General features: G+C 39.8%; 2 protein-coding genes across 5 annotated transcripts; both read right to left on the reverse strand.

Annotated features, from left to right (window-relative positions):
- Window positions 1–147: 147 nt before the first annotated feature.
- Window positions 148–13223, reverse strand: zfat (zinc finger and AT hook domain containing). Of its 3 annotated transcripts, none has more exons than XM_073486111.1 (24): window positions 13075–13223; window positions 11713–11871; window positions 11248–11415; window positions 10964–11092; window positions 10626–10730; window positions 10377–10499; window positions 10190–10263; window positions 9575–9660; window positions 9299–9379; window positions 8846–8994; window positions 8218–8309; window positions 7728–7876; window positions 6653–7625; window positions 5677–5803; window positions 5338–5570; window positions 5142–5223; window positions 3832–3951; window positions 2723–2896; window positions 2455–2543; window positions 1873–2011; window positions 1511–1617; window positions 963–1053; window positions 671–768; window positions 148–593 (listed from the first exon to the last, which is right to left on the reverse strand). In XM_073486111.1, the coding sequence occupies exons 1-24, from the start codon at window positions 13091–13093 to the stop codon at window positions 393–395; spliced, it is 3768 nt and encodes a 1255-aa protein (XP_073342212.1). In that variant the 5' UTR covers window positions 13094–13223; the 3' UTR covers window positions 148–392. The 3 variants fall into 3 exon arrangements, with proteins under 3 accessions (XP_073342212.1, XP_073342210.1, XP_073342211.1); XM_073486109.1 differs by having other exon boundaries at window positions 9575–9663; XM_073486110.1 differs by lacking the exon at window positions 13075–13223 and adding an exon at window positions 12899–12973 and having other exon boundaries at window positions 9575–9663.
- A 994-nt stretch (window positions 13224–14217) lies between these two features.
- LOC141012157 (protein tyrosine phosphatase type IVA 3) lies at window positions 14218–24388 on the reverse strand. 2 transcript variants are annotated; one of them, XM_073485560.1, is made up of 7 exons: window positions 23977–24388; window positions 20363–20849; window positions 17635–17772; window positions 17408–17500; window positions 17173–17303; window positions 16776–16850; window positions 14218–16349 (listed from the first exon to the last, which is right to left on the reverse strand). In XM_073485560.1, the coding sequence occupies exons 3-7, from the start codon at window positions 17728–17730 to the stop codon at window positions 16232–16234; spliced, it is 513 nt and encodes a 170-aa protein (XP_073341661.1). In that variant the 5' UTR covers window positions 17731–17772; window positions 20363–20849; window positions 23977–24388; the 3' UTR covers window positions 14218–16231. The 2 variants fall into 2 exon arrangements, with proteins under 2 accessions (XP_073341661.1, XP_073341662.1); XM_073485561.1 differs by lacking the exon at window positions 23977–24388 and adding an exon at window positions 23480–23644.
- Window positions 24389–26726: the final 2338 nt, after the last annotated feature.

Below are 26726 nucleotides of genomic sequence, written 5' to 3' on the forward strand. Positions count from 1 at the left end.
GCCATAATTTGAAAACTGTACCAAAAAAAAGAATCGTTGATAGCCAAACTGTTTCATGACAAAATATTTTCATCAACAACAGAAAAAAAATCAACAACTTTGAGATCTGTTTTTTAGTAAATGAAGCCACTCCAGTTTATCAAGCAGTGCAGGACAGGGGTTTTATTTAAATATACTCTGTAAGTACAAAATACATCACATAATAACACAATTGCACTTATGGTTTTTATTTTTACCAAGTGACTGATTGATGTAAATTCTTCATGATGACGGGGAAACATTCACTAAATCCTGATTTGATTGTTTAATGGTACATAATGTTATGTTACATTTTAAAAACTGATCCACTGATACTCACTGATAAACAGGTCTATGTTGAATTGCTAGCATTACTAGTTGATTTCTACAGTGTGTTCCTGGACATAGACGATATAGTGGTGAGTGTTATCTCCCTGAGTGAGGACTGTCAGAGCCTCCAGGCCGTGCGCCTCCTCCACCACCATCACCTGGTCACCAGTCAGACCCCCCTCTGCGTTCACCACCATCAGCTGGTTGCTGACGTTACCGACCTCCTGCTCATCAGCCACCTGCAACTTCAGCCACAAGTCCAGATTAATGTTTTGCTGTAACCAAACATGATTTCCTGACAAAGTGATGTGATGTTGTTTACCTGTTGTACGACGGTAACAGTGCCTGGAGCCATGGCAACCATGGAGGTGACGGCATCGTGAGTCTCTGAACTGTATTCAGTGATCTGCTGGATATTAACTGCAGAAGAAGACGACACACATTTAAGCCTTTTTAATGTGTAAAATACATATGCTAAGGCACTTTAATAACAAACATAAACCCAAGTAACAAAAGCAGCACTTCCTCTGTTTATCTGTGGGCAAAATAAAGGTGTCCATTGGTTTGTCTAAGTCAGTTATTCACTGTGTGTTTATCAGTGTTGCTGTTGTTACCATTGTCCTGCAGGGCTGCTACAGGTGTGTCTGTCAGCAGCTGCTCTCCATCGTCCACAGGAATATAGTGGGCTTCTACTGCCTCCCCCACCTGGATATTTATACACATGGCATGAGACTGTATCATCCTGAAAACACTGGCTCTGACATATAAATATTATTGAGAACTACAACAGATATTTTTGCAGCAGTTTTCAAGTTCCTAAATCAGAAATTGATTTTTTTTTAATGACAAGAGATTGTCTTAGACACAGCGGTGCTTTGAGCTCAATGCTAGTGTTAGCATGCTAACATGCTTACAATGATAATGCTGTCATGATGATCTTTAGCAGGTTAGTTTAGCACAGTAGCAACCTAGCATTTGCTAATTTGCAGTAAATACCACTGATCACCATGCATGTTTGCACAAAAGTCACAGCAATCCATCTGAATTGTCAAAATATTTCTCTCTGGTTCAAAGTGGTGGACTGACAGACACAGAGCTAGCATGGCTAAAAATAACCCAAAGCAATTTTTCACTGTATCTAGTGCAAATGTATACTGTTTACCTCCCAGGTGCCCTCCACCACTTTCAGGCTATGTTTGCTCTTCAGGTGGCGATTCAGCTCCCACTTGGTGCCATAAACAAACTCACATTCAGGACACTTCAGACCACCTAAACACACATGAAAACTATGTCAGTTTACGCTGAACGCACCTTTGGCTCTATACAAACCGCACATGTCAGACAGTATCTACACTTACAGTTGCTATACTTACATGGGCAAAATATGTCATTAATGGTAGTAATCATTCACTAACTATGCACTGTATTTACCACTTTATACTACTATTAAAGCTTGTCAAGTGCTGTCTCAATACAGATACTTAAGAGGTCTAGATGTGTCAGTATGAGAGCAGAGATGGGGACCTTGCTGTTCAAGAGCATCAGGGTTAGGCAGTCCAGGTCCGGCATTGTGATATTTCTGATCAGGGTGTTTCAAGTTGTAGTGCCGCTTCAGGGGACCAGTGATGTTACAGGAGTAGTGGCAGTGAGCGCAGCGGAATGGCTACATTGATAGATAAAAACAAACACAAGTTAATGCAAATGAAAAATCTGTGAGGCAGGAGTGCGCTTAAAATATTGATTCATTTTTCTTATTAACATGACAGATAATGGGCAGAGATTAGGTTATGTCTATGAACCACTGGTATTGTTTCATTTTGGTCAAGAAAGTAGCAATAGGCAATTGGCAGTTACAGCTGTCAGTTTGTATGAAAAAATGAAATCACATCTTTGTTTTGTCTGTGACCAAAAATAATTAAATAAAATAGTTAGAAAAAAGAAATAACTACATTACAATAAATGCAGAGTACATCCCCACACAATGAGGATGAATGACATTTTAAGGCAATTTCTTCCTATTTATATTTTATAATTCATACACATGTAGTAGAGTGTAAGGGTGACATTTCTACATACTAAGGCTGTAAGCTTTGTGTGTATTCTGACCTTAAACTCAGCGTGCTGTTCCACGTGTCTGAGCAGGGAAGGTTTAGAGACCGAGGTGAAGTCGCACTCCGAACAATGAAACCGTTTCCCTGAATGAACACAAAATAACAGCTATTTTTTCTATCAGCACTTTTCTGGCAGAATTAATGATAAAACAGAGAGTAATAAATAGACATATAAATTAATAACCAGCAAATTAGCAGTGACAACAATGACATAAAAAAAACCATCATCAATGACAGAGCAGCGAGTGCGAGTGTACATGTACCTTCATCGGTGTGGCTCAGTCTGTGGCTTTTAAGCGTCACTTTAGATTTGAACTTTTTACCACACAGATCGCAGAGGTGACGTCTCTCTGTGTTGTGTCGGTTCATATGAGTCTTCAAGTTACTCCTGCTGCGGCCTGCATAGTCACACAGGTTGCAGACGTATGGCTTCAAACCTGCACACACAGACACAAATTTACATATACACACTTAATAAGATCGCCAGCAGTTCAGCAAAGACAAACTAATAAGTGTTGGATTACTGGTTTGGTGAATGGCTCATATGTCTTATTAACATGCACTGTGTTGAATGGAGGCACTGAAGGCAGTAAAATAAACAACAAGACAGTAGAATAACTATAGACTGTTTTTAGTCCACCAGAAAGCAGCAAGAAAACAAAGCTACATAAACCTGTTGCAAAAAATAACGAGCATATGCTTTGCTGGGTTGTTTTTGTCAACCGGCTGTTTTCAGTTTAGAGGCTGAGACCTGAGACCTTCACCAACACCTGTGCTAGATTTATGCCTGCCAGCTACCTCAGTTTCAGGACAGATGTGACTTCAATAGAAACAGTTCATCAAGGTAAGCTTAAGCAAACAAGGACTAAAAATCCACTTCCTCAAGACAAAACATTGCACATCTTAGCTAATGTCGATTATGCATACAGCAATGTTAGATTTTGAGAGAAATCAGCATGGCATAGTGAAAGTTACATATTTTGCAGAGCATGTAGAAGAGGCCGCTGTAAAAGAAAAACAGTCTTTAAAACTGAAAGAAATTGCACGTCTCAAAACTTTGATGCAAATTTTGCCAATTGTCATCGCCAGATTTGAAATTTTTTCATCTTTGAGATGATGCCAGCAACAAAAACATCCAGATTTTTGTTTGTGCTTTCATAATTTCAGAAGTAACTTGACCAACAGGCCAATTTCCTTCAACGTCTGTCCTCCTGGAGGACAGCCAGGAGGGGAGACAGATGGAAGCTGAGATCACGCTGTAATCAAGCAGTAAAATATTGTGCATGGACACTGATGGGCCCAGATGCGTTTCCACACACACCAGTGTTGTGTGTATGTGTTTCTCTGGGTTAAAGATAGAGGAAAATCACACCTTGGTGGGCCCAGATGTGCCTCTGAAAGTCGCTGCTGTTCTTCAGGAAGTAGGAGTCGCAGTAGGGGCACTTCTCTGCACGCTGCACCATCAGTCCTTTGCCCTGCAGAGGGAGTGTGTCTGTCCAAAACACAACACACACAGAATTAAATCGCTACCTTGGAAACTCACAAGTGACAAAAAACGCTTACATCAAAACAACAACAACAAAAAAAGAAGGAATCTTTAGTCCCATAGTTATAAATTAAAAGTTTCTGGTGCTTGGCCATTACATAATATAATATACTGCACAAGGAGACACCTTGAATTATTAATAGGGAATGCCATACTGTAAAATGACCGAACAGTCATTTTTCAGCCTAAAGCTTGAATTTGGTGGAATGACCAAATGTTAATTAATTCTCACACTAATTTAAAGACATGTTTGAAATGGTTTTAACCAGTGTTGTATAGTAACGAAGTAAAAATACTTCACTACTGTACTTAAGTATATTTTGGGATACTTTGTACTTTTCTGGAGTTGATTTTTTTTTTACAACTTTCACTTTTACTTCACTATATTTCCGAGCTTAATTGCATACTTTTACTCCGATATATTTTCAAAGTCCCATTTCGTTACTCGTTACAAAAAAAAAAAAAAAAAAAAAAATGAAACAAAACAAAGAAATAAAAGGAAACAGTGTTTTGGCTCCGCCCCACCCTCACTGTCTGACGCAGCGAAGTTAGTGCATGCCCGGGCTTGTTGGCAATTGCCTTAACTACGACATTGACAACACCTGCGAGTCTCGCAGTCAACAATGGAAGAAGAAGAGGAGACGCCAGACACAGCGACAGCGACAACGTCGACTACAAATGAAGGGGAACCACAACCCGACGAGCACCCGTGGCCTTATTTGAGCCGTTTGTTTTCATTTTCCGATGTCAGGGATTCATCGTACCGGATGAAGTGCCTGCTATGCCTTCCAACTTGACCAAGTAAATCATAATAAAAAAAAAGGAACTTCAGACTGCCTTTGCTTGTTATTTACTTTTACTTGTACTTTTAATTACATTACTTGAGTACATTTATTTTTACAGTACTTGTAATACTTAAGTGCAAGAAATTTCAGATACTTTAAGACTTTAACTCAAGTAATATTTCAGTCAGTGACTTTGACTTTTACCAAAGTCATTTTTTGGAGAGCTACCGATACTTTTACTTGAGTGTGATTGTTAAGTACTTTATACAACACTGGTTTTAACAGAACATATATTCACCGGTAGTATGTGTGTTTTGTCCATGTCTGTCGATATATCTGTGTGTTCTTTACCTGGGTGGGATGTTTTGATGTGGTGTTTCAGTCTGTGCTCTGGACAGCTGTGCTGACAGACTGGGCAAGTCACACTCTTCCCCTGAAAACAACAGCAAGACAAACACATAAATACATCCAACAAACCTACCCAAGAGAATCCAGCAGTCGATGTTTTCAACAAGTTATTTTTCAAGTAAGGTGAAGGGCTGCTTACCTGTTCCTGGTGCGTCCTCAAATGGGCTTGAAGCTTGTATTTGTCAGGTGTGGTGTATTTACAGCCAGGATTCGAACAAGGCAGCAACAAGCCGCTGTGCTTCTGGATCTGGTGGCGCTTTAAAGAGCTTTTGGTGATGGAAGAGTAGCTACACTTTGAACAGTAATGTGAGTGCTCCTTGGTGTGTGTGCGTACATGGACGTTATAGTGGACTTTGTACCAGAACAGTTTACCTGTGCAACAGAAACAAAACTATTTAATGCTCAACCCAGACAGAGGAAACTCTTAGTAATAAATAACAATATGTCATATAAAGTCAAGGGGGTTTCATCATCTCACCACAGTATTGACATTCCAGGTCTCCGTAAATTTTCCTGAGCCGTTGGAAAGACTCCATATTAAGCCGAGTCTTCTGAAGAGATGAGAACACCTGCTGGAACGCACTCTGATGGAAAACTTCCGACACCTACCGACAGCAAACAGAGAACAGGTCAGAATGTCTACGCCAGGACGAGAAGAAAAGATGATTCTAAGAGGAACTCGTGCAAAATTAGTTATGTATTGCAAATGCATATATAAACTAAGTGATGTAGTCTAATTAAATAATTTTCAATACAGCATTCCTAATGCAATAGAATCAAGACAGTATCAAGAGGAGTAACCAACATTTTAAGGAACAGGAAGAAGAACTTCTTAAAAAAGGCTCTCAACTATATTTAGTAACATTGGGGTTATCATTATTTATATTTATAAACAAAACATTAATAAATAGGGTGACTGAGCCATAATCTTTACTCAGTGTAATCATTGCCTTCTATATATACAGAAGGATATCGCATTGGCAGGATAATCAATAGTAATGTAATCATAGAGGAACTAACTATTGGCTTCCACTGCAGAATTTAGTGCTGACAATAAAGTCAAAACAATTAGTCCGTTAATGATAAGTTGGTTGACAGCAGCTATTTTGATAATCAATTAATTCAAGTGATTAGTTATCACTATCAGTTAGTCAGTTATTTTTTAAGTCAAACCTCCCAACATTTTCTTGTTTGAGCTTCTCAAAAGTGAAAATTGGCTGCTGTCCTTCGTGTTAACTTTCTATCAAATCAAATCTCTTTTAGTTTTGGGTTGTTGGTCAGACAAAATAAGACACTTGATGACATCACCTCAGGCTCAATAGTGATAGACATTTTTAACTGTTTTCAGATGTTTCATAGGCCAAGCGATTAATCTGCAGGTTAATCAATTATAAAAACAATCGTTAACTCCGGTCCTCACTCCTGTGTTTCTCTAGTCCCTGTAATCGATTTACCCTTTCTGAATCTGGAGTGTGTCCATCTTCCCCTGGAGGTGCTGATGATAAATGTGTGTTTACATCCAAATCACACACAATTACATTTCCTGATGATAAAGATGTGCACGTGTTTTTGGCTGTGTGTGTGTTCTCATCAGCTGGGTGTGTGTTTTCTTGAGTCCTGTCCTCCAAGAGAGGAGTGTGAATGCTCTCTGGTGATAAAAATGTCTGATTATTGTCTTCAGTTGCAGGGATGCATGAGTCTGTCATGTTGTCCAGTGACTTCTCCCCAGCTGTTCCTTCTTCCTGTCTGTCAGCGGGAGTTGTGGTCTCCATGGAAATGGCTTGATGGAGCAGTTCTTGGGAATCTTGCTGTGCACTTCTGTTTTCTAATTCTCCTTCTTTCCCCGTTTCTTCCTCTATCACCTGCACTTCTTCTGCACTTTCACCCTGAGCTTTATCTCGTTCTTCCTCCTTCTCCTCTCTATCGTCCCTCACTGATACTTCCATCTGCTGCCCTTCCCCATCCTGCCACTCCGCCCCTCCTACACCATTTCTTCCACCCTCCTCTCCTGTCCTCTCGTCTTCCCCCGCCTGCTCTATCCTGTGTTCTTCCTTCATCCCTTCCCTCTCCTCATCCCCCCACATGCCTCCTCCAGGCTGCATTAGATAGTAGCTGTTGTTGATGCAGTCGGCAAAGGCCTGCTCCTGGTCCAGCTCAGCATGGGACTCTGTCAGGTGACCCTTCAGCCTTTGAGAGCTTACAAACTTCCCGTCACACATGCAGCACACGTACAGGAAGAGGTGCTTCCTGACGTGAGCAACAAGGGCAGCCATCTTGGTCGCAGCATGGTCACAGAGGAGGCAGGCGAAGGGACGCTGGGACCCATGGACCAACAGGTGGCGCTCCCGCTCCAGCTGATTCTTAAAGCGTCGGTTACAGGTGGGACAGTGGTAGAGGAGCTGTCTGAGGCCCTGACGAGTCTTTAACCTGGACAAGATGAACAGATCAGATGGGCAGGTGTGTCATATGGTTGTTGGAGTTAAAAAGATATACAGTTAGGTAAAATAATGGAGAAAATGCGGATCAAACCTGAGTTGTTGGTAACTCTGTTGGACAGTAGGGTCTTTCAAGTTATGCCGTTTCTCCATGTGTTTCAGCAAGTTTTTCACATCTGAGTACTTTTTCTCACAGAAGCTGCAGTGCTGCTTCACCTTCAAATGAACTCGCTCTATGTGGACCTGCATTGGCAGAAACACAGAATTACTGTTTCAACAAGTGTATCTGCACCCTGAAGATTCATCGAATACTTCTGGATGTAGAAATTTGAATGAAAAGTCCTCCCCAAAGTGGGCCAGTATAAACAAATTAGAAGAAAAATACAGCTACAAATAAAACACAAAACTACATGCAGTTGTACATACAATCCACTTATCGTCATGATGTTATTATGCCTAAAAGTTATTGTAGTATGAAGATAAGTAATAACAACCTTACCCTTATAGAAAAAGGAGCTTCAGCTGTATCTTAAATACTGTATGTTAATACTTATTATAAACTTATAATAAAGTGCTAATATCACCTTGAGGTGTCCTGGGCTGAGGCAGTTGAAAGGACAGTGCTGGCAGCTGAACTTCTCTCCAGTGTGCTTCCTCAGATGAACATTCAGGTTGGCTGTAACGGGAAAAACAAGGAAGGCAGCAGGAAAGAAAGTAAGCAGCTTTTACAGGAATTTTAAATAGTTTGTAACTAAAAAGTTAGAGAAGTATAATTTTGTCATTTAAAGATTACAGAAGTTATCATGGTCTGTGACTTCAATTCAAAAAGGTACTTGATTATATATTCAAGGAGCAGTTAAGACAAAATATCTCTACAGCCCCCTCCCACCCATTATGCAACAAGGGATACTAAAAAAATGGGATAAAAGCAACACGTACAAAATGCACCCATTTGTATTGGCATTGCTTCATTTTGCAAACACAAAAACTTGTGCCATCAGAATAATTTGAAACATGTGGTAATCAGATAAATACCTAAAAATAAGGACATGGGTTCGTTAAGACGCATACCATATGACCTGGGAACTGTCACACACCACCCAAAACAAATCCTACAAATAGTAACGTTGACAATTTGATTTTCTACTTTTCATTTTCAAGCTGAAATTTCTGCGTAGGTGTAAACAGTCTCTCCTGTGAGCCTGGATTTACCTTTGATGGCTGATGCGTAGTCACAGTGTGGACACTGGAAGGGTTTCTCCTGGGTGTGTGTCCTGAGGTGGGCGACCAGCGAGTGTCTGAATTTAAAGATCTTATTACAGAACTCACAGGCGAAGATCTTCAACTGGCTCTGAGGTAAACTGGGAGACAGATAGTGACAATATCATAGTTAATTCATTGAGAGTTGCTGCTGTGGTGGTGGAGGTATTAGTTTATGTTGTTTATGAAATAGATGAATTTCTTCGACTAGATCTGAGCTGCACATTTTACCAATTACAAAACTAAATAACTTTCAGCCCCTCAAAAATGGAAATCAGATTTATTTACTGTAGTGTGTAGCTTGTAGTTTACACAGAAGTATTCAGCTATACTTTACCCACATCAAAGCTACAACTTTGTTCAATCAATGTTCAACAATTTAAAAGAAAAATATTCATACAGTACTTGGTAGCATCTTGCTTGATAGAATATTCCTGGAAGCCTCTGTTGGCTGCTGTTGTTGTTGTTGTGGAGGTCTTGTCAGAACTAGGAGAGAAAACACAAGTATCAGACTGCTGACAGAAAATAACACTGATCCATTTTGTGGATATACAGTTGAAGAGTCAACTCTCATTGTCAGATCTTCTATAACAAGCTTACTGATAATTCGTTAATTAGACCAGCAATTATGTTTTACAGTCAAAGAATTATAGGAGATAGAGACGATTTCCTTAATATTACCTTGGCTCCTGATATGTTTTAGGATCGCCTTCACAGACAGTGGCATCATTTGCAAGGTCTTCTGACTGACTATGGAAGACTGCAGACTGCTGATGTCCCAGAAGAAAAAAAGAAAAAAATGAAAATCAATAAATAAACTCACATGACATTGGGATTCACAGATCCATTCAGATCAAATACATATTAGATAACAATAAAAAAAGTAGAAGAAAAGGGAGAAAGAATAACACACAGTGCTACATTTTATCACACAATCATCATATTTGAAATGACAAGTTATGCTTTAGAAAGGAAATGTTTTGGAGTACTGCAAATCAGTCTGTCAACAGTTATTATTACATCAATAATTTGGTTTCTATGAAAACTGCTTACAAAAGGTCTGTGCACTATCATGTGTAACTGGGATACTATTTCTGAAAATGAGATGTTGCTGCTAAATGTAATTCTGCACTGTTGTGAGCAACACAAATTAAATTCTATACACATTTATGTATAGAGTATAAATCGGTATAAATCTCAGAGATATTTCAAAAACTGTCTGCCAGGCTAGATATACTAGAAGAAGGTGAGAAAATATATGCTAAAGTTTGAGCAAGCCAACCTTTTAATGCTTACCTGAGGTTGAGCCTGGACGGCTGCAGACTCTGTTTCTGCTGAACGGTCCTCTACTGGAACCATTTTAGAAACACCTGTTGAATTATAGATAACACATTTTAGTTCTGAATATGCTTCCTATAGCAGTCAAATCACATGTTAGTCAAAAGGTAAAAAGTAGCACCAATTGTGGTTCTTTAAGGCTAACCTGGAAGTCTTTCATCTTCTGTCAGCACAACACTGATGACTGACTTCTTGTTTCCTGTTGCTAGGTATCCGTCTTTGGAGATGCGGCTTCGGCTGGTTCTCTGGGTTCTGGAGTTGCCCCCGTCTACAAGCAGAGAACAAGAAAGGGTTAAAACTAAACATGAACCCTTCATTGACAGATGTAGGTGTGCTCTGATGAGAAAGAGTAAGAATTAATTTTAAGAAACCTGTTCCTGCACTTTAAACTTACCCTTTTCTCTCATGAGTCCTGGTCTTGCTGAGTTTTGTTGCATATGATTTGGACCTGGATCTGAACTCCCAGAACCATCAACTCCTGCTCCACCACAGATGCTCCCTGAAAATTGATTACCGCTATTGATCAGAATCACTTATATCACAGTTTACATACATGTCCCTTACTTTTTCCACAACATCTCTAGTTTACATAGAAGTATTTAAGTATCTATAATTATAGTAAGTATAATTCCCTGCATGCTCCCTCAGTCCACTCCAATGTTTTCAATGTTGTTTGTTGAATGCCTCTTTGTCAAATATTAATTTTTCTTATTACTGATTTGTTACACTCACCATTCTCCTCTGCGTCGTCCTCCTCTTGCTCTTCTCTCAGGCAGATGTGTTTCAAGATCTGTCGTCTGTTGCTGAACGAGCGATGACAGACTCTACATTCCAGCCCCAACGTCACTTCGTGGCTTTCTCCTAGCAGAAAAAAAAAAGAGAATACAGAATATAGTCAGTCCACCTAACCAGCAACTCGACGATTTGAGTGATTCTCCCATGCAGACGGTATTTTTCCCAGCCCTCTGCATGAAAACAAAGAATTATGGGATACATAAAAACAGCAACGGTACTACCTTCTATCGAGCTACATTGTCTGCCGCCCTCCTCCTTATTCCCTTCTTCTTCTCTCTTAACATTGTCCTCTACAGAATGGGTGGAGTCAGCCTTGCCGTCTGTCAAATCAGTGCGAGTCTTCTTTGTAGAGCCTTTCGGTCGTCCTCGCTTTCGCTTCACTGGGCTCTCTGTGGGACACCGAGACAGCAGAAAACATAAAACGATAACATTGGGTCTTACAAAACCACCTAAGACCATAAGCAACAATGAGCCTACTCTACACATCTAAGATGATATCCTACAGTACCAAGCCTGATATACAGTAGTTGATGTCATGTGTCATACATGACGTCCATTACTATCCCTCTAAAACAATGGTAAAACTGATAATAAAGTCAAAGTCAAATTCATCCCTGACGTAGTGAATGTATTGCAATGATATATACTTTTTAGATGATTTTGTAATCCTGGCACGCTTATCTGACCTGTGAGCGTCTCCACAGGCTCTCCTACGAGGGGTTGCAGTGCAATGATGATGTCATCAGGAGGCTCTTGCTGGGGGTGTAGCTGGGAGCAATGGGCCAGCAGCTGAGAGCGACTGGGAGAGAAGAGGTTGCACAGCCGACACATAAACACAGAACCGCCTGGAGAGAGGGGGAGAAGAGCAGTGGCAGATTAAGGGGCAGTGAGGGAGATTAACATAATTTGTCTGCTTGAACTAATTTTGTTACTTGGAGTTATTGTATCTCATGTTCTCATCCTGACTCCACTTATCTAAAACATCTCATGGAAACTGTTTTTGCTTTGGCTTGGCAAAGTGCATTTAATCAAAGATGCCAAACAAACAAATACATCAAACCTGCTTCAAATAGTGTCACTCCAGTGGACTTCAAAACTGCCTTAAATGAAATGAAATAGAAAGTGCAAACAAAGCACAACCAGGGAGACTCTTTTTGAAGTGTTAAATAACCTACAACATATTGTATTATATTATTTTTAATTTGTTTTTTTTTTCTCTTCCATTTCCCTTTTCTTCTTTTCAATTAACTTTCTATATTATATGAGTTAAAAGTATAGAGAAAAGAAAGGAAATGGATGAAGTTTGCTATCGTACTTATATGCTGTTCAATAAGAGGAGACGGATGCTGGAATGTAGGCCTAATATTTGCTGGATAATAACAATATTATACACAACTGTTCAGTTTCAACCAGCACTTTGGTTTCTATTGTTTCACAATCCACATCTAACAGAACAGGCTGCTTGGCCTCATTCTCCTGATACATAACATGGCATTCACGGTAAATGAGGCTCACACCCACAACTGGACAATTCTTCAGTCCATTCATTTTATTTTGAGATAGTTCATTTTCCCGTAACAGAGTGACATATTGCTTCTCTTTTTTGGGAATTTCACCATAATCATTATTGTGGAAAATACGAGCTAGCTTTATGGATATCTCGCTGTTTTCCTATTTAAATAAGGCCCATCATTTTTCTCGACTACACAATTTCATCGTATTACAAAACTTTCATCATTTATAATCTAACAGTCGGGGTCATATCGTTGAGCTAAAGGGCTAACGTCAGTCAACTTTGCGCCTTCAGTAGCAAACACGTCAAATCCTACAAAAAGCTGTCGTCACCACCAACTCTGGACGAGCAAGTCGTACCTTTATTGCAAAACATAATTTACAAATTCTGTAAATTAAAAATACATTAGACTGTAAACTGAAAATCAGTGTGGGCACACGTTTTAAACCAAACACGTTTGTTTATTTTGATTAAGCCCAAACTACCATGAAGACCCGACGAACATATTCGAGTTGAAGCTAGCCAAAATTCTTACCTGCTTTTTGTCCGTCCATCTCTCCAGCGTCCAAACGACAAAAGAATACTAATTTATCGATGGTTCTGAGGCATCGTACGACTTAATGTAATCCCTGAAATAGGATTTAGAGCCTAATTTTACATTACGCACATAGAAATTTATGTCGAATCTGCCACACAAGTCCTTCCAAACAGCGGAAACGGACAGCGGAGTCCAATGATAGTGTAGTCGTCAGAGCAGCGCCCTCTGTGGCAGGAGGACTGTACTGCGGCTGGTGAGGGAACTACAGCATTCTTGTGGCTTCACTTCACCTTAAAGAAATACATTTTCCCCTTAGACAATGTAGTTTTTGACCAAGAATTTGCAGTATACATTATGTTTAGGATTTTATGTTTTATACTTTCCAGTAGAGTTGAGTTTAAAGTGATAGTTTGTGTCTGTTGTTGTGGGGTTGTATGAGGTACTTATCCCTAGTCAGTGTATTACCTGCTGTAGATGACCATCAGCTCTCCACCTGTGTGGACTTATTTTTGGTGGCTACAATACGTCTTGCTGCTGGTACGGTTTACAGCGGTAAAACATCCTGCTTCCTGCTGGTGCCACACGCTGCTTTTCCACACAGGCGGAGAGCTGACGGTCATCTTCTGCAGGTGTTACAATGTCTTGGGATAAGTACCTCATACAACTCCACATCAAAAGACCCGAACTATCACTTTAAAAGCACTATATGTAAGAATTCTGCTGTAAAACGTATACAAATTAGCTGAAATAAAAACAGTTTGAAGGAATAAGCATTGAAGTCATTCCAAAGACATTTATGTATTGTGTTGCAGAATTGTCGGCTGAAGTAAACATGCAAACCAGCTAGCCTCTTCCCATCCGGTCTCGTAGTACCAAGGTAGTACCTCAAAAGAGCCAACAGTGTGTCACTGTAGCGTCTAGTGTGCCCTCAGTCCAACATGAGAGAATGAAGAAGTAGTGCCTCATTCGTCAGCACAGAAAGAAGTGACAGAAATTGAAGCAAATCAATGGTTGGTGTAACATTCACGTTACCACTGATGGAGACAGCTCTTAGCGCGTAAACTTACATATAGCACCTTTAATAACACTGCAAAATATTGATTGATAAAGACTGACAGAGGAACTGATGGACAACAGTTATAAAGGGACGATGACAAAACCTTTATTACAATGCAAGAATTTACAGACATACAGACATTTACAGCATTTTATTTTTTTACATTAAAAAAGTGCCAGCTCAGGCCAGTCCCAATGATAAGCAATCACTAAAGACTACCAAACACACACGCACACACGCTTCATATCAACGAGTAAACTGTTTTTGTTTTGTTTTTAAAGGTAAAAGCTTTCGGGTAAAGATGGTAGATCCTCTTTCCTCTCTACATCTCTACTGCTTGTTAACCTCTATTTTACACCCTTTGCTCTCATCACAATATTTTGTTTGGGACATTTTGTTTTTGTAACAGAGATGATGAGAAAACGATTATAAGCGACCTACTAATTCATAAAATGCGCGTGCTCTACAATCAGCAAAAATATATATATATCAATTTTGAATGAAAAAGTGTCATAAGCTGTTGGTTACATGCATCATTCAGGAACAATACAAATAAGTAAACTCAACCCCACAAGAAAATATGTATAAGATACTGTAAGCTAAAAGATGTGATGGTGCGTGGCAATATTTGCTAGGATTAGATCAGTTACTCACTTATCCAGTTATATATCAGTATATCAGTTGTGTCATTGACTGCTGATAAAAGAAAAACAGACAGACACAGGAACATAAAAAAATATATGTGTAATACCTGCTATGATTGAATTTCCTTTGCACATTATTGTTGTCAGTGAATGGAGGGAGTGGTTCACCCAGAATTAAAGTGGAAAATAGAGATCCCTCATTTAATATTATTTACAACTGGTTCACATCTCTGTCATTTTAGAATGTGTACTGTGTCATTACTTAAGAATTATTAACATTTCCTTTTGTTATTTTACACATATTTACTTTAAACCTGGTTTGGAATCAGCTGCTGCTTACAAAGATGTTTCCTTCTGTGGATGTCAGTAAACGGAGCATAATATACTGTAATGCGTACACAGATATGTGAACACTTGAGCGCAATTAAGTTATATTAGAACAGTGACTGTGACAAAACCAAATGAAGGTGTTATATTTTAACAAAATGCTCCATCTAGCATTTCATTTTCATGAGCCCTTATATCTCAAGTTACAGTGAGAACAGACAATAGGAAAAATGTAAGAGAGGGTCAACTTAGAGAACTGATCGCTAAAAATGTGTCTCAATGGGTTTTTCATGTCAGAAAACAACCTCAAAGAAACACTCACAGCAATTAAAGATTATGCTGAGGTTAAAACATATCGAAAATATGAACAAAATAATTACCCAGCTGGCACCGGACGTCAATGTAACGCCAGGAAGACATTGGATGTGAGATATTTAAGTTGGAAATTAAAATTGGCTGTGTTGTCCAGTGTTGGCTAGATGTTGAATTTTGGTTGGAATTCAAAATCTGATGGCCATTAAAACTCAATATTAGGTTGACATCAATCTCCAACGTTGGATAGACGCTGAATTTTGGTTACCAAACAGAACGACAAAGGCCAGCTGGGGAAAATTCAACTGTATTCATACAAAATATCCAATATGATTTGAACCCCTCACCATATCTGTCCAGGTGTCTCCATAAATGCATGCTACTGTTTATATTTGCTTTGTTGAAAATTTCAATATGATTCATAGACCTCAAAACATGATCACTGACCCAATTTTGCGTCTTTTCCAAAAGTATTAAATAAAAAGCAGATATGCCTCAACAATTAGCCACAAAACCTAACTTTTATGTGATTTTCTCTCCCTCCCTCATCTTTTCCATATTTCTTCACTGTAAACTATATTATGAAGCAAACATGCCAATAAAAGACAAGAAATCATTACAAACAATTGCTGTAAAAACATTCAAAAGATCCTTGGGCTAATGACACCCGTGTGTTTTAGTGTTTGTGACAGTGACACAAGGCTTGTATGGTTGGATTCCTGAGAGCATTTGTTGAGGGGTATAAGATGTATTTGTGTGTGCGTCTGTCTTTGTGTGCGTGTGTGTCTGCGTCTGTCTTTGTGTGTATGTGTGTTCACATGGTGCAACACTTGTTCTTCTGTGTGTGAGAGTCTTTGAAGCGGAGTCTCTGCTTGGATCGATATTTCTCCAGGTAGGTCAGCTGTTTGCTATTGATGGCTCCACGGCGCTTCCTGAAACACACACAAAGACAAACAACGTATGGTGAAAGTGAATGGTACTGAAGTTTAAAATACTCTTTACGATACTTTTATATTATATACATAGAACGTTACAGATAAAGTCTTGATATTTTATACCAGTCTGGATGAGGATTCATTGGACTCATTATGGAATGAGAGGAAATCCATGACGCATATTCTCTTGCCATGATTCATCTCTTGCATGATGAAAATGTTCCCTAACGTTTTGTTAATTAAGCGCTCTAGGTGGCAGTGTGCATTGCTTTCTGGCCCCTTTGTCTTCTTTGACACCACCACCAGATGGCACCAAAGAAAGAAAATTTAAATTTCTACACAGACTGTTGCTGTGCTCTGACGCCGTCATTTGTTGTTTGCATGATGAAGATGTAGTATACACTGTACATAAAATGTACTTACTGTCTGATGAGTTGGATAGCATCTTCATACTTCATCCCGCTCTCAATCAGAGCCAGAGCAACCAGCACAGGAGCCCTGTGTGCATAAATATACACACAAACACACAGAGTCATGTTTGTTCAGTCTGATGCCTGAGTTAAAAATAATGACAGATCATCTGCACAATCCTAAAAAAGTTTCAGAAATGCTGTTTGGAAATAGATCAGGCTGCAGCTACTGTTTCTGTCTCATGTTTGGTCATTTTTTGCCAGAAGCATGAAACCAGTCCATGTGTATATATATACTGTGTGTGTGTGTGTGTGTGTGTGTGTGTGTGTGTGTGTGTGTGTGTGTGTGTGTGTGTGTACTCCTCTGTAAGGTGCATGCACTTTCTTTCATTGTTTGGAGTGTCTCTTACCTCCCCAGTCCAGCCACACAATGGACAGCCACGCAGCATCCTGGATCCTCTTGAAATTTCTTCTTCAGCAGACTCAACCAATCATCAACCAGTTTACTAGGAGGCGGGGCTCCATCATCAAATGGCCAATCCTGAAAGAAACGCAAAAGAGTTACAGCACTTCTGGCACCCTTTACTTTGAGGGTAAATGCTGTGCATACGTGTGTGTGTGTATCTGTGCTTAGTGTGTGCTCACCACCACATTAATGCCATCTTTCTCCAGTGGTGTTTTATCATAGGTGATGTCACAGACTCGCACAACTGTGGTGGCACCGTAGTGCTTCAGGTCCTGAAAGGAATGACAGAGGTAGGAGATGAAATAAGTCAAAATGTGTGTTTGTTGTTTCAGTTTACATGCCATCAACAAGTGAAATATGTATTTGTATGTCCACACACACACACACACACACACACATTTGTTACCTCTATGAAGGAGCTGAGTGTGCTGTCCGTTGGGTTGTGTGTGATAAGGAATCTCATGTTCTTGTGGCACAGTTCCACTGGAGCGGGTCGGTTCATGGTGGCCAGTATGACCTTTGACAACCCAGGATGACTTCTGACCTTTATGTGTGAGTAGTTAATTGTTAGTCATAAGCCCAACGTCCGCAAGTAATGACTGTATATAACTAAAAGAAAACTGAACATGGTTTCAAATATTTGAGTCACATTGGTGCGAGGGGAGCTTTAACTATCAACCTTATTTGCTGCTCTCATGCGATTTTTCCGATTTGTCCAAGTATCACTATCACTTTGACACCAGTAGGCCTTTTTCCACATGACATTTTAACATGTCGCAGTTGGAAAAGCACAGGTGTACATAATAAAATTAATGATGGCTGAATTCCATTTAGCTGCTTCAGTTTCAGGGTCCTGCAGCCGCTCACTCTCACACTGGTATGGCTCACTGACGCACTTGAAAAGATCAGAGCCATCGTTTACGCTATTATTAACACCTGTGCTTTTTCCTAATCTGCATGGTCTAAACATCTGCTGTGAAAAAAGGTGTATTTAACCCAACCTGCCCACACACCCACTAACCCTCTCTAACATGTTTTCAATGTAGTCAAACCTGTTACAACTTTACGATATCTCAGAACTCACCACAAGGTCAAATATCAGCAATTCCTTTGTGTAACTTCCACGCAGTATAGAGCGAAAACAAGCAAATCTGGAAATTCATGTGAACGCTGAAAGTTATCACAACATAAGTTCTTCTCTGCAACCAAAATGGCTTGTGTTGCATTTTTTGGTGCTTAACTCCTTCCATTTTTATTTCAATGTAGAATTTTTATTCAAACAAGTTGTCCAGCTCAATTAGGACTCAAATTCATACCTTTCATTCTTTCAGAAATGTTCTACATTTCCAGATATTTTACTCACTTGAATTAACTGAATGTTCAGAATTCCCTAAGTTTCACACTTATTAAAGTTTTTCAACTCTTTGCAATCATAATTTCAGCTACAGCCTAATAACTTTTTCATATCATTCCTACACAGTTTCAAGTTTAACGAAATTCTCAACCCTCCTCAGATTTTACATTAGTGTGTATTGGGTGGAATGTTCAGCACTAGAGTGGGTAACATCATCATTAGAGCGGAGAGAAGCTGAAGAAAATTTCCTTAATTTCACCTTCATTTCCTCAAATTTCACTCTTCATACTTCCTTTTATACATCAAAATGTTGGTACATTTAGCACTGTGAGCCTCCAAGGTCAGCTGCTCACGAGTGAAATCAGGAATGCAGTTTAGCTCCCAGCTATAGGTCAAGTAATGCAGTTCAGCTCCTAACTTGCACTATATTTTTGCATCCTTCAGCCCATTCCCACTTTTCCAGTTATTCATATTGCTTTCTCCACTCTTTCATGCATTTTCTTTTTAAAAGTTCTATCTACTCGTTCATGCTGTCAGCAAAAAACTTGAACTTCAAACTGATGTTCTTTCATAAAATACAGACATTATTGATCTTTTAGAGCAAGAAGAATATTCCACATCTTTCATACATTATTGGTATTATTTCATTTTAAAAGCCAACAATGCAGTTTAGCATTAGCTTTTCAAAATTCAACATTCACACCACAGTTTCTTCAGGAATTGCCTTCTCTAGTGGGACAACAGTGTTCAAACAGATCCTAAAGATCCTAAACCCCAACAGGTGCTTTCACTTATAAGCTTGATGTGACCTCATCTCACAGCTCTATAGGCGGATACAAACTGTACCTGACATTCACTTCCCTTACTGTTCAGTTAACATCTCACACATATATAGATATTTGCATATTGCAATATCAGTATCTACTGTGACCTTGCACAATCTAGGTCAAACTTTTTGCACTACTGGATAAATCTGGACAGTCTTCACCTACTTTAAAATTAGTCACACTCTATTTATATTTATATTCACATTCAATTTATATTTATATTATGTCTTTTAAGAATTTTTTTTAGTATTGTTTGTTGTTTTGCACCTACAGACCACAGCAAATTCCTCGTATGTGTAAACTTACCTGGCAATAAAAGCAATTCTGATTCTGATTTTGACACCTCTATATATCTCTGTGCCAAAGTACAAGAGTATCTCTTGTACACTGGCATTGCTCTTGCGCACATTATTTGAATAAGATAAGAGGGATATGAGTGTATTTTAGGATGGAATTTTAATTTCAATAATCTTAATTCAGAGATGCCTCACATTCCCTGACACAAACACAGCAACTATTTTGGAGTACTGATAAGAACTAGGTGCCATCAGAGTCCTCAGTAAACAAATGCTGCATAGAGAGCAGAGCAGAAGTTTTGCAGTCACAGGTTTACACTTCCAAAGAAAATAGGAGAGGCGTATCTGGCAACTCCTCTTCCCAGAAGCATTGGCATATTGACAGGGTGACAGAGATCATCTGTCAATGCATTATATTATTTTTATTTATTTATTTATTTTTTAAGGAGGAAAAAGCACTAAAAATGGGTAAGATGATTTATACTTCTGTGCAAGGCCTGGGACATAAAACATTCCCGGATATTAATCTTACACCCCTGGAAGGGAGAGCCAATTTCAGCTCATACTGACCAGACTAAAACTACCACATCATTCATTATGTACTGTAAAGTCAGTGCAGTGCAGGAGTGAAAAAGTGAATAACTTTTGTCCCCTCACCTTTAGCTCCAGCTCCAGCAGTTACCTGCAGTGTCTTCAACTTATACCAGGTCTCCAGGTGACTCTGGACTTCCCGTATTGTGGAACTTCCTATTGGGAGACTGTTTATAGCCGTTCAAGGTATTATCCCAATTCTGAGGTCCAGTCGACTTGTATTACCCCATCAGTTGTATCCTATAGTCCTGGAGGGTACAGGATGTCAGCTCTCTCTCTCTGTGTTGTCTCTTTATTTTAATCTCTTGGATTGTCCAGTCCTTTTCTCTCTTTGTCTCTCAGTAGCTCTCGCTTTCCTTCTCTCTCCAGTTAGCTTTCAGTGCCGAAGCTCCACTTGTTACCCCATGAGCCGGCTGGTTCAGAGGGCAAAGGCCAACCGTCCTTCAGGTTTTCACGGCGGCAGGACTGTATGGTCCATTCCAGACAGGGTCTAAATGTGTTGTGCGTGGCAGTAGTCACCACTCCGCCGCACAAACTCCATCAACCAACAATTCTGAAGTACAAAACAAATTTAAAAAAAAAAGTTAGGTCAGGAAAAGAGGGACAAATACAATTTCAATAATTCAGTGTTCTAAACACAGTATCTACAAAATCAGCCCATACTTTACTGCAAAATATACTAATGATAGCCACATCAGTGATGTGGAGGCCAGCAGGAGACAGCTGATTGGCAGATGTAAATGCACAAACAGAATTACAGCATAGTTTCAAGTATTGAGTGAAATCTGCAAACATTAAGACCACTGATATTTGCAAGTGAGTTCTGATTCTGCCGTGTCTGAGAAGTCAGTTTTGTGCACATACACATACATACGCATGTACACACACACACAACACAACAAACTATCATGTCACACAGCTTCTGACATTGTCAAAAAAACTGTTCCTACTTTCATAGAAACAGATGACAGATGCTGCATGAGCTAGAAAATCTAATACATGATGTGGCTCACAACATATAAAAAATGTTATTAGATCAGCCTGCACAATATCAACAAAATTCAATGTGATCCAAAGGAAATAGAGACAAAATCTGAAAACTGGTGATCTATCTAAAGTAATCAAGGAAGACTGTAGTAGAGTAGTGAATCTGAGGACAGCTCTGCAGGTTTTGGAACAAAAGACCACATATTGAGGTAGAAACTGAAAAACAAGTTAGCAGCTAAGTTAGCTCACTCACTACTTCAAGTAGAGGTAGGTAGAGGAGAGGCCTAGAGGAGGTCTGGAATGATTCATCCTTTTGCCAATTTACATGACAAAAATTGGAGTATAAAATGGTTGCTGGCGATTTGGAGTTCTTGGGGTCGAATCACTACATTGTGAAAAATGCACACCTATTGACATATTAGTATATTTTGTCACACAAACAGTTTTCTGTCTATAAGATGTTAAAATGATATTGTTTGAGCTTAAAGGTGCAATATGTAAGAATCAGCCACCTCTCAAATTCCTACTCCAAACAAAAAGGGAGCAGCATATTACCGCACAGCATATTAGTAACCACTTACTGCAGCTGCCATTAGCTGTGCAGCTAGTGGTCCAGAGTCAGAGCTCGGAGTGGTATTATGAGAAAGGACAGGCTGGGGCTTGCTAACTTCAGTAGATATCCCTGTTTGACATGTCAAAACTCTTTTTTTCACATTCTGCCTGTAATTTTTAGTGAATTTTGGAATATTTCAAAATAAAATCCTTACATATTGAACCTTTAACAAAGATACACTTATAATTATGACCTGTTTATCCAAAATAATATTGTGTCATGAGCTTATTTACTAACACTCAAAAGACATTGGCCTGAACTTCAGTTATCCTTTAATATGCAAATACAGTGTATTTGTAGAAAAATTCATGTCTGACACATTCTGTCCAGGTAAACATGAAGTACTTGAGAAGTACTCAGACTGAACGTAATGTACTTATGTGAAAGTGTTTTACCCAGGCCAGGATCTGACTAACAAATGCTGATTATCTCTGCGAGCTGCTCCACTCTACAGTAGACGTTTTGGCGGCGAACCAGGCCTTGTCACAAAGGAAGTTTCTAATGGCCTGTCTGTCTGAAAATGCTTGTGTAACTCACAATGTTATGGACAAGGGGCAGTAGTGAGGGAAAGAAGAAGGAATGTGGTCAAACATGTAAACCTCCCCTTACTCACATGCCCAAACATTCAGACAAACAACCAGGGAACGTCCAGAGGTACTCTGGGTAATCTCTGGTAACCTCTTCACCTCAGCTCTGGCACACACGCACATAATCACATGCCATCTTACTCACTAACTCCTCCAGAAGAGTGTGGTCTCTTCGAGGTTGTTGACTATCTATAATTAGGAATTTATCCTGTGTTACAGCTAATCAGGATAGAGGCTATTATTTTCCACCCAGTCAACGTGTACAACACAAGCACAACAACATCAAAAACTGAGACAAACAGGACATCACACAGAGGGCACCGTCACAGACAAAACGAAGCAGGTTCACTGAAACGTAAACAGACTAGCTATTCAGAACAAGCTCTAAAGCATCTAAACATCAAACAAATTTAAATGCTAACTTTTCACAAGCACTGCTGTCACTTTAGGCATTTAGCTGTCATCTAGAGCCGAGTGACTTCTTTTAAAAAAACGACAAAGAATAAAGGAGTATGAGGGAAATGGAGAGACGGTAGCAGTAATTCCAATTAAAACTGTAAAGCCGATCTTCCCTGTTACCTTAGAGCGCAGTTTGGTTTGTAAAAACAGGTGCGTCCCCAGTTGGTCGTCTGGCTGCCTAGCTGTTTCCCTGTCACACACTGGGTCAGGACCCAAAGGAGTTAAAAATGGATCTCAATATTATTTTAGAGCCGTGTCAGGCTGCCAAACTTTCCTACAGTAACTGCAATGTGAGGCTAAATTAAACACAAGTAAGCTTGTAGGGTAGTAGTAAAGACAAGGCAGGTTAGTAGTAGCCTCAAATAGGATAAATCCTGTTACAGCACATTCACCTCTCCTGCCCTTCAGTTATCTGTTATAGAGGAGGTTTCCTGTAGTAGAAGCTCCAATGGCAAGTCACTCTGGAGAACAAGATGTGCTAAATGCCTAACTTGGAGCTGTCTCTGAAAGCCTACAATGCGCAGCCTTCCCTCTTACCTCAGTGGGCAGCTTGGCTGCTGAACTTGGAAATCCACAAACCACTCACTGGCAAGGTCCTGCAGCAGCAGCAGCAGCAGAAGCAGCAGCAGCAGCGGCGGCGGCAGCCCTACAACAGTGTGAGTGCTGACAGACAACCAGCTGACTGCCTGTTATAGTAAACCCCTGTAGACACTGAATACCCTGCAGCTGTATTTATAGCTGTATCTATACTAGCGGCTGATTCTATGACACATCAGATTTTTGTGGAAACAACTGCCTCCGAAGCTGGTGCACTCCTGTCTCCCTGCTCTCTCAGGCTGTTCCAGTGAAGAACTGTGATTAGTTTTATTACTTTTTATGCAAATGACCTAAATGATACCTACACGTTCTTACAAGACTTCTTGAAGCAGGTTGCCAGTAGTAATTGGGAACTTTTCCCAATTACTACCTAATGTTCATTTTCCTGGAATCAAGCACCAAAACAACAACAATATCTAGTGAGTGTTTCTCCTTACCTGCTCTTAAATGTCATCTCCAACCAAAGACTAAACTTCAGCTCCTCTTGCCACAAACGACTCCACCTGCTTTAAGTCTTTTTCTGCTACTAGAGGCAAACACATTACAAAAATGAAGTCCTTCTGGAGCAACCTGTAGCTCTGCCCCACTGTGACACTGAACTATACACCTCCCTGTGCCTGCTGGCCTCTCAGTACCCGAGGTAGTGAGCTGTACGTGCCAGATTGTAGCTCTACCTTGCTCGTAGCAGTAGTGCAGTGTGCAGGGGCTGAGGATCTGCTGTGAGCTGGTCTAATCAGGCTGAGCAGCCATCTGACCCTGACAGCCCTGTCACCAGCAGAACACTCTACAGTTAATGCTCTTAGAGAGAGAGAAGAGCCTAACCCCCTCCCTCCCTCCTCCTCCTCCTTGTCTTCCTCCTCTTCATCCAATCTTTTTTCCCTCCTCTCTTTCATGAAGAGGTGCTCTTTCTCCCCCTTCCTCTCTTTCCTCACCTTTCCTATAGGCTACAAGGTTCAGTCAAGGAAGTGTGCAGTCTCACATACAGTCCAGTGCACAGGAACAAAATAAAAGCAGATTAGTGTTTCCAGATTATGTTTCTCTCAAATATAACCAAAATAATTTGTGAAATTGTAGGTCTAATGGGCTTTTTCCGACGTGACACGTCTGTCTGGACCTTCTCTTGTTTTCCTCTCCTCCCTCTCTCCCCCCTTCCCCTCCCTGAACCAACTAAAAATAGACAGTCCTTTGAGCCACCAGACAGATTGGACAAGTCGAACCTTTGAGTGTCAGTTCATGGAATTAACTTTCTCCTTAGCTGACAATAGTCCCAAGTTTGTTGTTGTTGTTTTCCTCCAGCTAAATACCGTGTGAAGTCACAGATTATATAGTCATGTGTTTGTCCAAAAAAACTAATACAAAGGGTGGAAATTGCAGGAGAAAACTTCTATAACCAACACATATTGAAGCCTTCTTCCAAGAAATACATTCAGCTTTGGATTTTGGAGTTTTTTAAGAATTATTTTCTGCTTCATGCAATTTGTTTACAAGGTTGTGGTAGGGATACGTGAGTCTGGAGAGTCACAAGGCACAGACTTTTTAAAGCAGAACAAGCTGGGGCCTCACCTCACTATCAATCACTTTGAGTAGAGGTTAACATGACTGTTCAGCCAGGCACTGAGCTTTAAAAAACACCTCTTACTCGCTAAAATTAGCCGAAGCACCACTTGAACGCTTTCCAATTTATTGCATTAAAACGTGTTTGTGATCATGACCTCAGCTTTAGTGATTTCCTGTGTGTGTGTATGTGTGAGCTGTGATTCCTGCATGCGCCATGGTGACAAATAATCTGCCACTGTATGAACCCACGGCTGGTTTTCATTATAGTGACCTGTCACCTCTTTTATTCTAAGTGTAAATATAGCCACAAGTGGGGATTAGCGGGTTGCGAACACAAAGTGACAGTTAATGATAAAGAAGAGGTGCAGGATGGAAAAAGAGACGCCTTTACTTTGCTTCGGTGTCCTTTAATGAAGACTTTGACTGCAATCCAACCAACATCTAAACATAGTATAGAAGTGAATATGGCTCGTTCACATTCTGTACAGTACGTGTATTTTACAGTCAATAGAGACTGGAGGGTGGGGGCGAGATAAGGGCATGGCATTCAGAAAAAGTTTAATTGGGACATTGCAGTACGTGTCTGAGGCCATGAAGCTGATTCTTTTGGTCACAGTTGTTATTCATTGTCTCAACAGTAGACTATAAACATTACATAATTATAGAGACAGTGAGGGTTATTGAAGCTGACTGACTGCAGTGCTTTTATTATCAACTTAAATAGATAATTACATTAATTATCAAACAATCAGTACAATATGGTGAGTATGAAAAAAGCTAACCTGGGTCACTATGCTTGATTCACCAAAATTTCACATTTGTAGAACATTTTGTCAAAGATTTTCTTGGAGTTTAATCACATATTTGACACTTTATGATAATTGTTTTTACAATTATCCCTCCAGCCTCAGTGTTTCACATATTTTTTTACACAAATGTTAAGAATCTGTGAGTCAATCCCAGACGCACCACTGGGAGAGCCAAACCAGGCAAATGTTTGGGGGCCCCCAAAAAAATTTGGAAAGAGAGGCCGCCAATTGGCCGCTTATATTGGCACATTTTGCAATGACAACTATATACCTTCTTAAACATCCCATTAAAGCACTATACTGTGCACCGCTACTGCCTCAAAATCAGTGCTTTATGTGTTTATGATCACTGGCCTTATAATGTGGGTTATTTACAGTTTGACAATGTTATAGTTTAGCTATCAATTTAGGTTTTAATTGTTCCAGTTTATACAGTTATTAATATTGAAAAATTCTACTAATTCTGCATTTAATTTTGTACTTCTTAGTTGATGTCAAAAAAAATTACAGCCCAAAAAGGCCCAGATGTTTTGCATTTAAATGTATTTTATTCAGTTACTGTTGAATTTTTGAATAAACTACACGTTAATACCCACCTGGAATCCTCCCATTATCTACCTGTTGTAATTGTTTGACATATGCTCAAACTCTTCCTCTATCTGATCCCCCTGAGGAACAGTCCGCTGCAGTGTGGCCATCTGTTTTGATGGTACAAACAGCCGTGCACTGACCTAAACATGGTTGCTGCAATGGTTTCTGGAAATGTGAGCTGACACCTTGTAGGTCAACCCTCAGCTGGCAGTCTTGTGCTTTTTGAGAAG

This window comes from Pagrus major, chromosome 17, assembly GCF_040436345.1.
Source record: "Pagrus major chromosome 17, Pma_NU_1.0".
NCBI classification, from domain to species: domain Eukaryota; kingdom Metazoa; phylum Chordata; class Actinopteri; order Spariformes; family Sparidae; genus Pagrus; species Pagrus major.

Coding starts and splice junctions, on each gene's coding strand:
- zfat (XM_073486109.1), bottom strand. Junction 7,877..8,217: donor TCAGCCCAGGACACCTCAAG/GTGATATTAGCA, acceptor CTGCCAATGCAG/GTCCACATAGAGCGAGTTCA. Junction 5,804..6,652: donor ACACTCCAGATTCAGAAAGG/GTAAATCGATTA, acceptor TGCTGTCGGTAG/GTGTCGGAAGTTTTCCATCA.
- LOC141012157 (XM_073485560.1), bottom strand. CDS start 17,730: ATGAACCGACCCGCTCCAGTGGAACTGTGCCACAAGAACATGAGATTC. Junction 17,304..17,407: donor AAGATGGCATTAATGTGGTG/GTGAGCACACAC, acceptor CGTTTCTTTCAG/GATTGGCCATTTGATGATGG. Junction 16,851..17,172: donor TGTGTGGCTGGACTGGGGAG/GTAAGAGACACT, acceptor TTATGCACACAG/GGCTCCTGTGCTGGTTGCTC.